This window comes from Tamandua tetradactyla, chromosome 26, assembly GCF_023851605.1.
Source record: "Tamandua tetradactyla isolate mTamTet1 chromosome 26, mTamTet1.pri, whole genome shotgun sequence".
In the NCBI taxonomy this organism is placed as follows: Eukaryota; Metazoa; Chordata; class Mammalia; order Pilosa; family Myrmecophagidae; genus Tamandua; species Tamandua tetradactyla.
In genome coordinates, this window is record NC_135352.1 from 16,127,135 (window position 1) to 16,145,311 (window position 18,177).

The window sequence follows — 18,177 nt, forward strand, 5'->3', positions numbered from 1 at the left end:
TAGGAGTTTTACAGGAAGGCACGGAAGGAAGAGAGAATTTCAGGTTAAAGAATAGCGAATTGACATCTTTTCTTCAGACTCCTCACCTCTGCCTGTGAGCCATGGCATGGATTTGAGGAGCAGCCAGAGGCTCTGGGAGAATGCAGCGGAGGGAGCACGTGAGGTGATGCTGGGCTCTGACTCTGAGGAGGAGGTTTGGGATGGATTGCAGCAGCCCTAGGGAAACGTAGCTGCAAGTTTAGGCTCCTTTTCCAGAATAGTGCTGGCTCCATCTTCACCTGTTGCCTACCCATACATGAGTAGAGAACTACTCATTTGGAAAAAAAAAAAATTATGAAGATTTAGCATGTTTTGGATGTCAAGTGTGAGGGAACATAAGGAGCTAAGAGACAGAGGTGTCTAGCTTAGGCACCTGAAACCACAATAAAAAGGTAAGGATGGTGAAGAAGTTATATGGATAAATTGAGAGGTTGGAGAAGCAAAGGATCCAAGGAGCTCCTCCCTGTGGCCTGTGTTTCCTTGAAAGGTAGATGAAGGCAATGAGGATGGAGTTGAAGATGACCAGGAGGTCGATGAGTCCGGAAGAGCTGCTTTGGGGAATGGGAGGGGAGCCTGAGAGCTACCTGAAACCAAGAAGCAGGAGTGAATCGCAGCCAGGTCCACATGGTTGTATACTTCCTTAGAGAAGCACTGGGTTGCCTGAGGCAGAGTGAAGAGGGCAGTGAGTTGGAATTTCTTAGGATGAGATACTTCAGCTAAGGCCGAAAGATGGGGAGATGATATCCTTGCGATTTCCTGGTGCAGGTAAGAGAGTCGGGGAGCCCTCACCTGGGGATGGGGAGGAACCCACAAGTGTGAGCCTTATCAGGCAAGGGGCTGCATGTGCTTGGGGACCAAGAAAGTAGATTATCCCAGCAACTTTGGTCCTAGGCCTCGAGACCCCCAAGCGAAGAGGGAAGGACTGAAATCTAGTTTTACATGCACAGATTCCTTTTAGAAGCTGGTCCAACAAAGTGGAGTTGAAACATTTGCAGGATCAAGAGAAAGACCAACAGAGAATTGTGAAAGTGGGATGTCCCAAGTCTAAAAGCAAAAAGATTTCAGCCAGGCATAGGTTATCTTGGTGGATGGATTCCAACAAGAATAGATCAGAGACCAGACAGCGGTAACTTTCAAGGTGATGAGTAACTCACCACTATTTTGGTTGAGTTAATCACCAGAAGGGTTGAGGAGGAGAAAGGAATCTAGGAGCCAAAAGATCTTCATGAGATTTTTTTTTTTTTGCAGGGGGAAGGCAGGCTAATATGACAAAAGGGGTTCTTTCTCTCAATTTTTACATAATAAAAGCAAGCAGGTGGGGAGCTAAGCAGTCTGGCCAGCTGAGGAGTATGCCAGTCCCTGGATCTGGGGCTACACCCCAAATGACCAAACTGTCCAGTGCTTGAAGTCAAAAGGAGGTCTGGTTGATGAGCAGGTCAACTCTTCCTAGTTATCTTAGAATAATATATCTCCTGTAATAAAAGTAGTAGAAATAGGGGTGCATCAGTGATGGAATTCTTGCCTGCCATGCAGAAGACCTGGGTTCGATTACCCGCCCATGCACTCTGAAAAAAAGAAAACTCAACAAATGGTTCTGCGATAATGGGATGTTCACATGGAAAATGAATGAAACATGACCCCCACTGAACAGCATACCAAATAATAAATAAAGTAGCAGAGACATCACGGTAGAGGGACATCACTAGCTCGTCTGCTGTCTTCTGCTTCTGTCCAGGCAGCAAAAAGAATTCCTTCATTTACTGGAGGCTGCTGAATCATTATCCATCTGTCACAATCTACCTCCCTGCTTATCTAATCTATTACCTCTCTCCATCCCTTCCTTTCTTCTTTTCCTCCTTTCCTTCCCTCCCTCCCTTTCTCCCTCTTTCCCTCCCTCTCTTCTTCCTTCCTGTTTTAACTAGCACTTTCTATGTACCTGGTGCCACTTTTAGAGCTTTATAAACGTTAACTCATTGAGTCTTCCTAACAACCCCACAAGAGAAGTATTGTTGTCTCCACTGTATGGATGGGGAGACTGAAGCACCGAGAGATGAAGTGCCTTTTCCAAGGCACACAGCCAGTTGGCGGTGGAGCCAGGACTCAAACCCTCACGGCCCATGCTCTTAACTGTCACATGAGTGGCCCTCCTAAGTGACTGTGAAATCCACCTGGGCGGTTACTCCTGTACCTGCATGGCTGTTGAACCAAAGATCTCAGGAGGACCCTCCTCCACTCTTGTGTTCTGGCAAGTGGGAGGTGCCCTTCTGTGCATGCAGCTGCTCATTCTGCACCTGCTTCTAATTTTCATCTCCTTATCTTCCGATCTGCCTCTGCCTCCGCCTCCTTGCGTGAGCAGATCCCAGAGCTTCCTCCTTGGCTCTCCAGTCCATGGATTAGAGTCGTGTGTGCTTAGATGATCTCTGATGTTCTTGAGCTGAAAGGAGTGGACTTGGCCATGGAGTCAAGCCTCAGAATTCTTCACTTGCCTCTTCCCTGGGCTTCAGCAGTCCACCTCCCTGTCTTTCAGTTTTGGCTGAACCTACCCCCACCCCACCCTGGGTAACTCCAGACATTTACTGTATTCCTTTCTGCACCGGCAGCCCTGTGCTTCTCTAGGAAGGTATACAACCATGCAGACTGGTGGCACAATCAAAAGATTTTGATTTCCTGAGACCTAAAAGATCATCTTTGAAAAATATTTTTAGTCTCTCAATGCCAACGCATATCAGACTAAAGTCCGGACAAATGCCTGCAAATTTCTCTTTGACTGATTTCAGCATTTTTATCCCGGACTAAAACCAACTGGTAACCTACATGTTTGCATGTGTTTTCCCCTATCTTTTAAAATAATTATGGCCTTATTCTTGTTTTTTAAATAGTTTCCAGTGAATGTAAATTGCATTCAACTTCAGTTAGAAACTAAAGGACTTTTAAGCTAGTAGGGCAGGGCTCCAGCTGAGTCACTAGTGCATTAACTACAAATGCAAATTAACAGGCCTGCACCTTGGGGACCACGGAGATCATCTGGCTGAAAATGAAAATGATTTCCCGTTTCTATACATGTAAATAAAGTAACGGGAAAAACATGCCCCCAGGGCAGACTGAACTTGTCAATCCTCCAGGTGGGTCTCTCACAATAACCCCTTAGCATCTCCATCAAAGAACATAAAAGATAAAAAATGTAAAAGCCTTTCCAGTTGAGATGTCTGCCTTTCTCACCCCATCTCCTGGGGAAAAACATTTTTTTTTTAATGGCAAGATTTGTGCAAGTTCAGGATATTTTGGGACTGTCATATTTTGTAGATAGGTGAGAAGGTTCAGCTATTGAATCCCATATTCCTGATTGTGGTAAGTTACTCAGTGTTCCTGCCTTTTGCAAGTTCAGCGGGGAGAGTGTACATTTTTTCTAAAAGGAAGCATTTTACACTCCCACATGGTGCAGAGGTATTGAAACAAAGGCAGATAAACTTAATCAAGAAGTATTTAATAATTACTCTGTGTTCCACCGTGTCCTGAGTATAACACAGTTTATAATTTTGGCTGGTTCCACATGAAACAGTTAGAATAATCTTAAAAGGATTATAAGCCAATGCTCAATACAATGATTCAGACTTAGTTTGGAGGGGAGAGAACTGTCAGGGAAGACTGAAATAGTTCGGAAAGAAATTGTAGGTAAGTGAAACCAATGCTGGGCTTTGAGAATTGTAAGAGTTTGCAGGACAGAGAGAAGCGTGCATTCTGAGCCAGGGCTGAGCAAAGAGACAGGGTGCTTTGGGGACAAAGAAACTCAACGGTTGGAACAATGGATTTGTAAGGGAAAATAGTGGTATATTAAATAAAATGGTGATTGCTTTTTTTTTTTTCCTCTCAAGCCAGAAATCTAAACATGTGTTTGAATGTGTAGGAAATGGGGGAAAATAATTGAAACTGAAATTGTCAAAGAAATTCTGAGAGGCATGTTTGAGTCACTAGAGAGGACCTAAGTTTTTCCAGCGTGGTGGACGGTGCACGGCTAATTACACAGCTCTGTGTGAGACTCTTTAGGGGACCTGTCGAAATGAGAGCAGTATTTTAGAGAGGCTTTGAGTCCACATGCTCTCCCCCAAGCTGCAGATCTTTTCTGAAGTGTGCATTGAAACTCTTGATGTAATTTTTCAAAGGAGCGTGTTATATGTTTATCTACCAGGTGATAGGTTTGTTGAAAGCAGGGATTGCATCAGTTCTGCTCACCTCTGCATCCGCAGCACCTGACAGAGTGCTTGGCACAAAGCAGGCAAGCAATATTCATTTGTCAGAACAACCTGGGAATGGTGTGTACTGAAGGTCATACAGGGACAAAAGGATAAAAATGGGGTGTTCTTATCCAACAAGCAAATATGGTGTTTCATCTTGAATCATTATTCCCTTTGACTTGAGAATGTGGCTAAACAGAAGAAAAAAAAATAGATGATGTGAAATTGAGAATTTTTAGGGCATGTTTGAATGGCTTATCATCGTGCGGCACAATAAGACAATTGAAGATTGAAAGCTACAGGTCACAAAAGCAGGGCCATCCCTATTTTTCCTGTGCTTTTACAGGAAGTGCATTTTACAGAAAAGTCAGAGAGGAACTGGGGAAACAGAGCTCTGAGCTGATGAAATCACGGCAGGCTGACGAGGGGACTCGGGCCACCTCGCTCCCCCAGGACCTGAAGCCGCTGGCCCAGCCTGCCGCGGGGCTCTGGGGAGGGGGGCCATGCTGACCGCACCACAGGCCAGAGTTCAGGATGGTAAGAGTTTCTAATTCTTTGATTTCTGGCAATAGTTTGACTGTTTGACTCTAAAACCAGTTTGATTTCCTTTCCTCTTGGTAATTAGAAAAGGTATCTGGAATGCTTTATCTTTTGTGCTTTCAGAGCCACCGCAAGTTTACTCTTGAAACTTTCCCGGAGGTCTTCTCCAAACCTTCACTAGAGGAGAGGCGAATTTGATCATTCCAGGGATTTGCTTGGCGTAAATGTGTGCCGGGGTCTAGGGAGCTAGTCGAAAACCGCAAGCTAGCACTATTGGTGGCATCCTTTCGTTGTTCCAGTGGCACAAAGCTCTCGCCCAAATAAATGTACGCAAACTGAAGACGAGTCAGGGCAGCGAGAATGGACATTTGCCTCGGTCGCTCTGTAAATTGGGCTATGGTATGAGAATTCCAGCGGCCATGTGAAGTTGGAGATAGGGGCTCTGCAGCACTCTGGGGACGGGCTTCCGTTAAGAATTGCGGACATTCTGAAAGCTCTGCGGATATTTTTAGATGAGGCTTGTCCCTACGAATGAGGAAGTCTGGCAGATGGCTCTTCCGGCTGGATTATTATTTATTTATTTTTTTTCCAGCTTTCTGCCAACGTAGTTTGGGGAAAGCGCTGGCAAGCCTTCTGTCTCAGAGGACAATGGGGGGAAAAGCCATTCTGAAAAGCTCGGGGCAGCAGCTGCGGGGCTGAGTGTCAGCGCTGTGGGACCGGCGTGAGGGCTGCAGCCCCGGCCCCTGTGACTGTGTCTGCCCGACGATGGGAGGCAGGGAAGGAAGTCTGAGCAACCGCAGGTCATTTATCACATCGCGTGAGAGAGGACATCTGTGGGAGCCGTGCTCTCGCTCTAGCTGATAAGAAGGTTGCTCACCCAAGGAAGAAAACCCATTGAAGCCACATCCTTAGGTTATGTGACGTCAGGTTTCATTTTATAGATGACTTGCACCAGTTTCATTAAACAACATATTGTTAATGATGGAAAAGTGCCATTCTTACTAAAAATCGTAAGAATAGCCTTGCTTGGGGTGTGCTGAGTTGTTGGAGTAATTGTCGCTTAGCTTTACCTCTGAAAGGACAAGCTGTTAGGGCTCAGGAAAAGTCATCTTTGGAATATTAAGGAATTTCCAGGGATCCATCAAAGGTTTATTGCACACACAAACTAAAAATACAAAAACCACCTCATCGTGCGTCTCTGTTCTAACAGCAAGTTCCCCTTTGCTTTACAATGTGATATGGTCGTTTTTCTCATTAAAGCGGTGATTTTCTAAGAGTGCCAATTACACAGGTTTCAGGATGGAAGCTTTTGGATGTGGTTCGAATCAAAAGCTCATCACACCCAAGATTTTGCTCCTAAGAGAAAGGGTCGCCCAATTGCATATTAGAATGTGTGTTTCTTCTCACACCTAAGCTGCAAGGGACTTGGGCTTCTTGAACTTTCCCAGTAGATAAGAAGCAGCAGTAATATCCCCAGAAGCCATGAAAATTCCTCTTGGGGCTGGGTACTAAGACTTAACCAAGGTCTGCTTTTGGAGGGCTTCCCTGCCCACCCTACCCCCCCACACACACCTTTGTGGAGAGTTTGTCCTGCAAACACAGGAGTACTCCAGTTTTTGTTTGCATCCAGTTGCCTTCAGCTGACTTCTCTAATGACTAGATTCAGAAGTCTTAACTCCCAGGGTATCCAAAGAGTTCTTGGGTCTGAGTAGCTCCTTTTTCCCTCCACGGGGCTATTTTGGGGTAGAACCAACCCTCAGCCCTCAACCCTCCTCAAGCCTGCCTGTCCCCACCATGGGGCCTGATGGAAATTGCCTCATGTGTTCCGTGCCTTCCAAGAATCACTAACCGTCAGTCAAGGCGGACATTCCTGGGCTCACTCAGGCCCCCAGGTCATTTTCTTTCCTATCAGAAATGTTCATTTTCAATTTATAAAATACTTCAAGCATATCATGAACTTGACATTCATGTCTTTTTTGAGATTTTTCAAATATTAACATTTTTAATACTCTTACTTTAGAATTTTTTAAATAAAATATTGCAAACGCAGTGCACACCTCCTTTCCAATTCCCGTTCTTCTCAGAGCAGTCACTGTCTTGGAGGTGATAAGTATTACTTCTGTCTTACTAAATACATATGGGTCTAAAAAGTTTATAGTGTTGTACGTGATTTAAAATATATAAGTGATATCACACTGTCCTGGAGACTTTGGCGAACTCCTTTTAATGACATTTTGTTTTTTAGATTTTTTTCATTTGGATTGTTTACTATGTATATATATATATACATACACACACATATGTATATATATATAATTTGTTATTACATATATATATATATATACATATACACATACTGTGAACCCCTGTGGTGTCATGCATGAGAGTTTCTCTAGACCTGCCCTGTATAGTATGTAGTTCCCAGCTTGACATGTGGCTAGTCTGTGATGTGCTGCAAATAAAAAACAAGAGATTTTGAAGACAGTATTAGAAAAAGACTTTTAAAATATCTGGTTTGTAATTTTTATATTGATTTTATGTTGAGATGATAATATTTTGGGTAAAAATATTTTAAAATTAATTTCACCCACTCCTTTTAACTTTTTTTTTAATGTAGCTATTAGAAAATTTAAAAATAGATTTCTATTGGACACCATTGTTCCAGAGCAGGCATCAGCAACCTGCCCACAGGCAGGCCACCTGTTTTGTTTTGTTTTTTTTTTTTCGGTGAAGAAAAACTTTTTATGACGTATTGTTAAAGGTAGAGCAACAATCCACATTATTTTATCATGAAGAAAACTAAACTTCAGTTTTGTATGACTACACAGTTTGATGCAGAAGCTCTTTAAAAGTAGTATAAACAAGCCTGTAAAATTTTAGTTGGCATTGACTACAGCAAGTAAAGTTCACTTTACAACTTTACATATCCACTCGAGTGTTGCCTTACACATTAAACGGAGCCATTTTACCTTGGGACAAAACCACACACCCATAAACAATCTTATCAAATTTTAGTCAGCATCTATTATGACAAAGAAAGTTCACTTCTGTAAACCCTCAACAACTTTCCATATCTGTCCTACACCTTCTTGAGGACAAAATTATGCTTTTCCTTTACAAAGCACATCCTGTATACATACTTTCATATCTTAAGTTTCCAAGAAGATGTCTTTAAATGTCTTACAAAACATAATTATTGCAAAATAAAGTTATTGAATTATAACAATTTCATTAAACAAAAACTTCCATTTTTTACCATCTTGAAGATCTACTTAGATTTAATGCTAGCTTATTTTATCGATCAATTTATATAAATTTAGGGAGAATATACCCAAGTAGAATAAAATTGTAGTTGGTGCGAAAGTCATCATAAAAGTAGGAAGAGGCCTAGATTTGTCACTGCAATTTTTGCTCTTGTATTTGCTTTTTCCATTGGAGGTTAACAAATCTCCTTGTTTTTATAATATCCTAAAGTTACAATCTCAAAAGTAAAGCTGAGGTCAGGCCATGGTGGCTTAGCAGGCAGAGTTCTCACCTGCCATGCCGGAGACCTGGATTCGATTCCTGGTGCCTGCCCATGCAAAAAAATAAAAAATAAAAAAATAATAAAGCTGACTATTAAGCTCTGGAAAATAGACCTCAGGCCACCTGTTTTGCAAAGAAAGCTTTATTGCAACATGTGCCCTTCCATGTACTTTTTATCTGATACTGCTTTCCTGCTTCAGCAACGAGTTGAGTATTTGCAGCAGTCTGTATTGCCCAGGAGTCCAAACTATTTACTGTCTGACCCTTTAAGTAAAAGTTTACTAACCTCTGTTCTAGAGCAATGATTTTTAACCCTCAAAAAATATGATCCATGTTAAGAAATATATTTACTAACATGGTCCATTATGCATACATATAAACGCACATGCACACACACACCTGAAGCAAAAGTTTTATGAAACAAAGTTCTGTGAATCCTTACTATGGGGGATATATTGATATTTTATGGTCTATTTCTTTTTTGTTAAAAGAAACTGCAGGGTGCTCAGGTGGTTCAGTGGTAGAATGCCTGCCTTCCATCCCAGAGACCTGGGTTTGATTCCTGAGCCATGCTCCTAAAAAGACAAACGAACAAAAAACACTGCAGATCATGACCCAGTAAATTGACTTACATGTTCATTCACTACTGGTGATTTGACTAGCATTGCTCAAAGGCTATATAACTAAAAAATGAAGTGACTGGGTTATAGGCATGTGCATTGTTCAATTTCTACAGGATTTGTCAATTTGTTATCCGAAGCATTTTTATTCTATATGTGCCAATTTTGTTCTATGTGTACCAATCTACAATCCAAACAAATCCCCCCATGCTCAAAAACACTTGCTACTGCCAGACTGAACTAATGGGTATGAAATGGAATCTCCTTTTATTTCTCTTTATCTGATTACTAGTAAGTTTGAGCATCTTCTCATGTGTTGATTGACCTTTCTTGTTTCTTCTTTTGTCTTGCCTGATGATATCCATTCCCTTATTCTAATGGTGCATTTGTCTATCAGTTCCTTAGGATGTCTTTTTCTATTCTGATATGAATATTTTATCAGTTACATGTGTTGCAAATATTTCTTCCCACTCCGAGATTTGTTTTTTCACTTTATTTATGGTATCTTTTACCAGACAGAAGTTTTTAATTTTAAAGTCGTCAAATTTTTCCATCTTTTCTGTCAAAGCTCTATCTTTTTAAAACTCTTATTTACTAGATCCTTCTTTACCCCAAGATCATAAAGATTTTCTCCAATATTTTCTTCTAAATGGTTTACATTTAGAATATATCTTTAATTCCATTTAAAATTCATGTTTGTACACAGCGTGAGATATAGTTCGCCTTTCTTTCTTTTTTTTATTTCTGTGGTAAATAGCTAGGTCAGTGCACTGGTGGCTCAGTGGCAGAGTTCTTGTCGGCTGTGCCTGAGACCCAGGTTTGATTCCCGGAGTCTGCCCGTGCCAAAAAAAATAGCTACTATCTCAGGACTTGTCTGTCCATCCCCCCACCACTATGCACACCTCCTTTGTCACAGAACAAGTACCTGTGTATAGCAAGGTCTGTTTCTTAGATCTCGGTTCTCAAAGTATTAGCCCCGGCATTATGGGAACCAATTCTCTACTGATCTTATGACGTCTACCCAACCGGGCCTATTTGGTTTTAGAGGAACATGTTCTAGGCACTATTCAGGGAACATGTAATATCTATCTTATACCAACTGCGTAAGATAACTGAAAAGCAGAAAAAGTTATCCAGTTCATTTTATAATCCTATTGTAACCTTTATGCCCAAACTGGACAAGGACAGAAGAAAGAAAAATTATGGGCTAACCTCACTTTTGAGTGTAGATTTTAAAAATCTTAAATTACATTTTATTAAAATGAATCCAGAAATATGTAGTGAAATAAGTTTATGCACAGTATGCAAGAGTGGGTTAATTTAAGAGAGGTTATTACTATAACTCATCACTTTCACAAAATAAATGAGGGAAACTATTGATTTTTTCTTTAAGTGTAGGAAAAGTGATAAAATTCAATAACCGTAAACATTACAAAATATAAAATTGTTAGAAAACTTGGAATAGAAACAAGCTTCCTTAACCTGAAAAAGAGCATCTACCAGCTACGCAAACCTGCAACAAGCATGTGATTGCTATTGAAGCATCCTTTGTACTGCTGTGGTATTGGGTTCCCTCTAGCATCTGGCCACGAGAATTTTGCTTTCTTTTAGGCTTGGCTACCAGTTTAAATAATTACGTGTATGTGCATATTTATGCATGTGTATACAGGATATATTTGCATATATATCCATATATATATTCAAACAAACACGTGTGCTGGTTTGAAAATAATATGTACCCCGGAAAAGCCATGTTTTAATCCTGATTCAGTCTTATTAAGGGCAGCTGTTTCTTTTAGTCCTGATTCAACACTGTAATTTGGACACTTCTGGTTAGATTATCTCCATGGAGATGTGATGCACCCAATTGTGTGTGTGACCTTTGATTACTTGGAGCTGTGACTCCACCCATTCCAGGTGAGTCTTGATTAGATCACTGGAATCCTTTAAAAGAGGAAACATTTTGGAGAGAGTTAGAAATGACAGAGTTGACAGAGAAAGAGAGCCAACAGAAACTTCAGAGAGGAGCTGACACAGATGCTGACAGTTGGAGAACAGAGACATGGATGACTGGAGATGCTTGGAGCCCTGTAGATGTCACCATGAGATGTTAAGCAAATCAGAACCTGGAAAGAGCCAAGGGAAGCCAAGAGATGGAACCCAGCCCCAGAGAAGCAAAGTGAGAAACCTATACAGGAGCAGAGGCTGAAAGCAGCAGAGCCCAGGAGCAAGGGACCAGCAGATGCTGGCCACGTGCTGACAAAGCTGTTCCGGACAATATCAGCCTTTCTTGAGTGAAGATAACCTCTTATTGGTGCCTTAATTTGGACACTTTCACTTCCTTAGAACTGAAAACTTGTAACTTACTAAATTTCCCTTTTGTAAAAGCTGTTCCGGTTCTGGTACATTGCAGTTGACAGCTACCAACTAAGGCATGAATGCCATTTTTAATTTTATATTTTATCTATTTGTATACATTTCATCGAGTGCTTTTCTGAGACTGTGGAGGGGCGAGCTACGCCAGAGGTTCTCCCTCAGCGATTTTCTGGACCTGAAGACCAGTAGAATCCAGATACCACTTTGGAGGGTGCAAAGTGATTCGATCATCATGGGGCTGGTTTCTCCTCCTGGACTGAATAGTTCTTGTTACTCACAGCTTCATTTCCTGGCTTCTTTGGAGAAAACCATTATTTATGGATCTGATAACAACAAAAATATTTTATGAGACGTTCTGTGATTCCATTTTGCCAGAGGGTAATAAAATAAAGATAATCTATGCCAATAGCACTTCTAAAGATTTGATATTTTCAAAATCCTATGGTGGCACTAAAAATATAGAGATTGCTACTATTTTAACAGCACCATCCCTGTCAGGCTTACATTTGACAACTTAAAAACCTGTTTTAATGGGGTGGAAAGAGGGACACATTTCTAGATAGCGCTTTTCATGGTAGCAAACAAACTTTTCTGTCCACAACTGTCAATAAAGAAGGGATTCCGCGGACTGAAAATCAGTCCAATACAAAGCAATGTTGAACACAGATAACAATCAATACGTTCTCAACTGTAAGATCATGTGTACTAAATAAGGCAGCTGTGTTGTCAAATCGATACTGTGTTGTGCCCTTGGAAAGGAGAAATGAAAAATCAATAAGTGAGACACTAAGAACTGTTTCCTCCAGGGTGAGTTCTCTTTTCTTGAATTTGATATTCCTGCCCCCAATATGTTAGTAGTGTCATCTTATTGACGCAACAAAAGATTTCATAGGAAACCTAAGGACCGATTCCAGAGGTCTGGAGTAAGGGCTGGGGTAAATGGGTAAATGGTACCTTCAAAATATTGCACTGAAGTCAAGTTAAAATTTAAATAAAGTTTTCCCTAATGCCAAGGAACAACCCAGATCTTTTGTAGCTTTTAGGGCAAGAGAGTATTAGGTTAAAAAGAAATCCCGCTTTTTTAGTCCTAGTTTGCAATTCATTTATCCTGTGTGACCTTGCCAAAATTACCCAGTATTTTTGTATATTTGCTTGTATGGAAATATTCGATTTTCTTTTTTGAAATGTTGCACGGGTTACAATAGATGACACAAATGTTAGATAGGGTTGGAATATGAAGGCAGTTTGTCCCAAGTCATGATTTCAGTGCTTGCCTCGATTCATAGACTCACTTCTCCTAACTGCACTCGGAAAGTCTCTTGCCACCAGGTTCAGGTTTCAAAAGATGACCCCTTTTCTTCCTCCCCAGAACCCAGCTTTTTGAAACTTGCTAACGCTGGGTAGACTTCAAGAGCGTAATAGGTTTATGATCAATCAGCCTGGCTTTTTTTTTAACTTTTGAATTGTATAATATAATATATATACAAAGCAAAGAAGTAATTATCAAAGCACTCTTCTACAAGTAGTTGCAGGACAGATCCCAGAATTTGTCATGGGCTACCATTCCATCATCTCAGTTTTTTTCCTTCTAGCTGCTGCAGAACACTGGAGGCTAGAAGGAATATATGTATTTTATTATCACAGTCGATTTTTTTTCTTTTTTGTGAAAAATAACATGTACAAAAAGCAATAAATTTCAAAGCACATCACAACAATTAGTTGTAGAACATATTTCAGAGTTTGGTTTGGGTTACAATTCCACTTAAGTTTTCCTTCTAGCTGCTCTAAGACACTGGAAACTTAAAAGAAATATCCATATAATGATTCAGCACTCATACATAAACCCGACCCCTGTATAACTCCACCATCTCTTTTGATCTTTCTCCCACTCTTTAGGAGTATTTGGGCTATGCCCATTCTAACTTTTTCATATTGGAAGGGGCTGTCAATAATATGGGATGGGGGATAGGACTAGCTGATGATCTGGAAGGGCTGGGCCCTCTGCATCTCAGGACTTACCTGGTCCAGGGGACCCATCTGGAGGTTGTAGGTTTCTGGAAAGATACCCTAGTGCAAAGAACCTTTGTAGAATCTTATATAACACCTTAGGTATTCTTTAGGATTAGCTGGCATGGTTTTGGTTGGGGTTTGGCAAGCTGTGATAGGGAGCAATGTCCAAGTGAAGCTTGCAGAAGAGTGGCCTGTCAGCCTTTTCCCCCTTTTGGTTCTGCCTGGCTTTCGAATAAAAACCAAATGAAGTATTTTTATCGCTTGTTTCTGTGTTTTTCCAGGCACCTTTTAAAAATGAATAAGAGCAGCTCTGATTTGGAAAAAGTGAGCCAGGGCTCTGCAGAGAGCCTCAGCCCGTCTTTCAGGGGCGTCCACGTCAGCTTCACTGCCGGCTCCACCGACAGCCTGGCCTCAGACTCCAAGACCTGCAGTGATGGAGGTAACGGACTTGCCCGGGGGTGGGCTCAGATTCCCACCACCTCCCCTCAGCCCCCTCCTCCCCCCCAGGTCTGCAAGGCCAGCCCCGGGGTTAATTGCAAGGATTTGGAAGGGCTGAGCCAGGTCTAGGTTTGTGGTCCTGCTTTTCTCATCAACTGGCCGCTATCCAGGCACAGTTGAAGTCAATTCCCTATTGAGTATATGACAAGCCACCTGCCCCCATATTGCCCTCTCCAATTATAAGTGTGTTCCCATGGCAACAAGGTGGGAGGACGATGAGATTGAAAACAAATTGGAAAGCTCCTGCTTCCTCGAGTAAGGAGACATCCAGGTTATCTGTAGGCTCTCTTTTCTTTCTCGAGATTAATTCTAAAGGGATTAGGTGCACACCCACCAAAAGTTACCACTCTGTGTTCTTTCTCCTATATTGCACAAACATGCACACGCGTGGGTGCACACATATGCATACACTCATTTGGATGCAGTAGATGTTACATGAATGTTTGTGAATTGAAGACCAGAGGCTTTGTTAGGATGCCATCCACCCACTTTCTGGATTAAAGTATAATGTGTGGCTATGTCCTGATTGGACAAAGTCCTAAAAAGAATTCTTGTTTTTCTGGAGTTTGTAGTGTGGATGGGTAATATTTACAACCTCTCAGCCTTTCAATTCTTTTTGCACATATGTGTCTTCTCCTGTGTTTCTCCCAGACATGCTTTCGAATGTCAGGTTTAGACATGTGCTAGCATGACTTCCCTTCTTGTGTCTTTGGAAGTCTTTCTTCTTACTAGGCGATTCTGAAGTAGAGGTTTCCATTGTAAATTTATTGTCCCAGCATTTTTCTACCTAAAAGATACTGGACAAGACAGAAGCATCTGTTATAAGTCAGTCCATGCAATGCTTCCTTGGGAACCTCTGATAACTCTGCCTTAAAAACAGGAAATATCTTACTCTTGATTTTGGCCGGGAGGTGGCAAAAGAGGATTTTCTTTTTTTCTAAAAATGTTCGTGGGCTCCTATCTTCTTTTTCCCATCCCATTGTGCAAAACTTCCACAAAGCTGATTATTCCAAAGGGGGCTTGGCATGTGAACCATGAGCCCCTGAGCTGGTCAGCCCCAACCTTGGTCAGCCCCAACCTGCTTGCTTAGGGACTGTCGCTAATTCTGAGGAATCACATTACAGTGGAACCCCACCTCACCCCCAGCCAGCAGTTATTGATGAGAACTGAACTTCATTATCTCAACAGTTTGCTTCTCAGAATGAGTAAATCCTAATATCCGCCCTCAGGTCTCTTCTGATCTCATTGGGAAGATAGGATTAAAGCACATGGCCCAATGGGTGAATGGGGTGAATGGAAAACTGCCCAGAATATGGATACTTATAAATTTCTAGGTTTAAGAGAGAAACCAGTGAGGGCTGATGGAAGGTTCAGGAAGGCTTTAGCAAGAAGGTAGGACTTCAGTTCATGTCTGAAGTGTGGTTAGAATTGGGGAGGTAAAAGGAGGAGAAGATGCTCTCCTTAGGTTAAGGAGACAACGAAAGAGTAGTAAAGGCATGGAAATAGTCATGCTTATTTGGGAGAGATTAAGACCAGCCCATGTGCTTCACTGGAAGTGAAGAGGCAGAAAATGGGACCTTAGTTGGATAGAAAAAGGAGAAGGATTGTATGAGGCTCTCAAAGGCACACAGCGGAGCCTCGATTTGTTGAGGTAGAAAATAGGGAGCCCCTGGAAGATTTTGAGGACAAGAGTGACACTTAACTCAGACGTTTCCCCATGATAGTTTCTGGCTAGGAAATATAAACCAAATAAAATACAATTTCATGGTTTATTCCTTTGTCACAAACCGGTTATTCATCATAACTTTTGCTAATATTTGGGAGCTGGTAATGAAGCTGAGTGAAGGGACCAGAAGGGGAGAGAAAGAATTAGTTAAAGCTGAAATTCCTTGACTGTAATGTCTCCCTCTCTAGTATTATATGTTAAATCAAAAGATACCATCAGACTATACGTTTATTTTGTTAGTAAGAATTTGCTGATTAAAACTATACCTTTCATTGGTTCTTTTGTATCTACAGTGTAGGCTGGCCTGAATGAGTTGAGGATAGAGTCATTCCAGGCATATCATAATGTAATTTTTGTTGACCTCTGAGAATCTCCAAGAAGGTTGGAAACTCACCAGAGTTCATGGTTAAAGTTACTTATCAAGTAACTTTAATACTGGTTAAATACATGATTACTTATCAAGTTACTTATTCAAGTTGCTTGGCAAAAAAAAAATTTAATTTTATGAGAAAACAATTGAAATGTATAACTTCATTGCATTTTTAAGCAGGAGTTTATCTTGATTTTATGTTTACAAAATATCATTATTGTATCAACATTAATTTTACCTCTTCATAATTACATCACATGTCTTAGTCTTCAAGGCACATCTGTTATCCCATTTGTCTTTGTTCAGTTGAACAGTGTATCAACTCAGTGAAGGAAAAACCCATTGAAGCAGTTGTTTGGTTTATACTTGATTGGGGAGGGACAAATTGCATGTGTCAGGACAGATCCATGAAGGCTGCCAAAAGGACTAGCTTATCTGCTGTGAATGGATGAATGGATGTGAGAAGAAAATGACGGGCTAAAGAGGATTCTTGTGCTTTGAAGTGGTTCCTTTTCAATGTTACATTAAGATCATTTTCCTCTTTGATATAGGATAGCAATTAAAATTCAGTTCAGCCATTCAACAAACATCTATGAGTGCCAGGCTCCTATAGTAGAGTGACTTAGAGAATGCTCTGTTGAATTGACACTATTGGCATCAGCACTAAATATGAAGTCCAACCGTATGGTGAGGCTAGGTATAAACTCATCTGAGTGTACACACAGGTCACTTTTGTTAATTATTACTTTTAGAGCTAGCAAACCAGAGCTACAGAAATTTGATTACATATCTTAACAGTCATCCACTTGTTTTTCTTGACATTAATGCCAAATGGCCTTGCAAAATGTGTTCCTTGATTCAATCACTCGTTCCATAGATATTTATTGAACACTAACTGTGTGTGGGTACAACTCTAGATGCTGAAGATACAGTATTAGAAGAAAACATCCAGTCCCTTCCTTCATGGAGCTCACAGCCTAACAGGGAGAGATGGGCAATGAGGAAGATAAAGTAGTAAAGTAAATCATGTGTCAGAGAGCAGTAAGTTCTATGGGGAAAACTCAAGCCAGGAAGGGGTTGGAGAGGGCTGGGGGCGGCCACTTGAGGGGAATGACAGTAAAACTGCAATGATCAGACATCGGTCAGAATGAGCGACAGCCTGACCTTCCCCAAGGATTTGCTCCCCCACTCCTGCTGCTCCCCAAGACTTTGTAAAAACAAATAATATTTTTTAAAAGTTGGTTGCACTGTAAAAGGCATCTAAAACCCTCTACCTTCAAATAGTGTATTTTTGCGACTATTAAACAGACTTGTGGCACTACTAGCTCTTAGGAGCATGGGTTCATTTAATATGTTGCATTAATATTTTGCTCTCAGGCAGTATGCCTCTCCTACAGAGAGTAATTGAGTCAAGGATTCTGTATTAGAAGATCTATTACTGAAGGATCTTATCCCAAAGGAAAAGATATACATTCATGTATTCATCTGTGGCCTGAAACCTTACAATGGTATTAAAATGAGGCTTCATCTTAGTTTAAACCTACTCCCTTTAAACTAAATTTTTAAATATGTATTATTAACTCAATAAAGTTAATACCTGCCTATAATAAAAATCCCAACAATGAAAAAAGGCATGAAATGGAAAGTCAGAGTCTCCTGAGACTCACCTCCCAACTCCCACCGCCAGTACTTTATCAAGTTTTTTCTATACTGTGCTCCAATTTTTAGCCATATTGCACATGCGAAAATTCAAGGAGATACATTTTTATATTCAATCTATCTTGAGCTTCAAATCAGAATCTCTAGATCTGCCTCATTTTTTAAAATTGCTACATATTTTTCCATTGTATGAATTGGTTTAACCCTTCTCTCATCAATATGTTTAGGTAACTTTCCTGACAAGGCTAGCCAGTAGGATCCTCAGACCTAATCTGGCATGATTTGGTGAGCATACCCATAGGGTGATTTCTTAGAAGGCATGTAATTGATGTGTCAAAATGTATATGATTTTAGGGCGGGCCACGGTGGCTCAGTAGGTAAGAATGCTTGCCTGCCATGCCCAAGGACCCGGGTTCGATTCCCGGTGTCTGCCCATGTTAAAAAAAAAAATGTATGTGATTTTAAATAGATGGTACCACTTTATCTTCAAAAATACCAGTTGGCCTCCATCAACAGCACAGAAGAGTGCTTTCTCCCTCTTTTAAACTAACTTTTAATTTTACTGTTAACTTGGAAGAAAAG

At 40.9% G+C, this 18,177-nt stretch overlaps 1 protein-coding gene across 1 annotated transcript in view; it reads left to right on the forward strand.

The window, feature by feature from the left end:
• PRAG1 (PEAK1 related, kinase-activating pseudokinase 1) overlaps positions 1-18,177 on the forward strand; it is a 61,203-nt gene that overhangs the window by 20,490 nt on the left and 22,536 nt on the right. Inside the window, exon 4 of the mRNA XM_077144730.1 lies at positions 13,624-13,781. Coding sequence (XP_077000845.1) covers positions 13,624-13,781 — 158 coding nt within the window. The remainder of the gene's footprint in view (positions 1-13,623; positions 13,782-18,177) is intronic.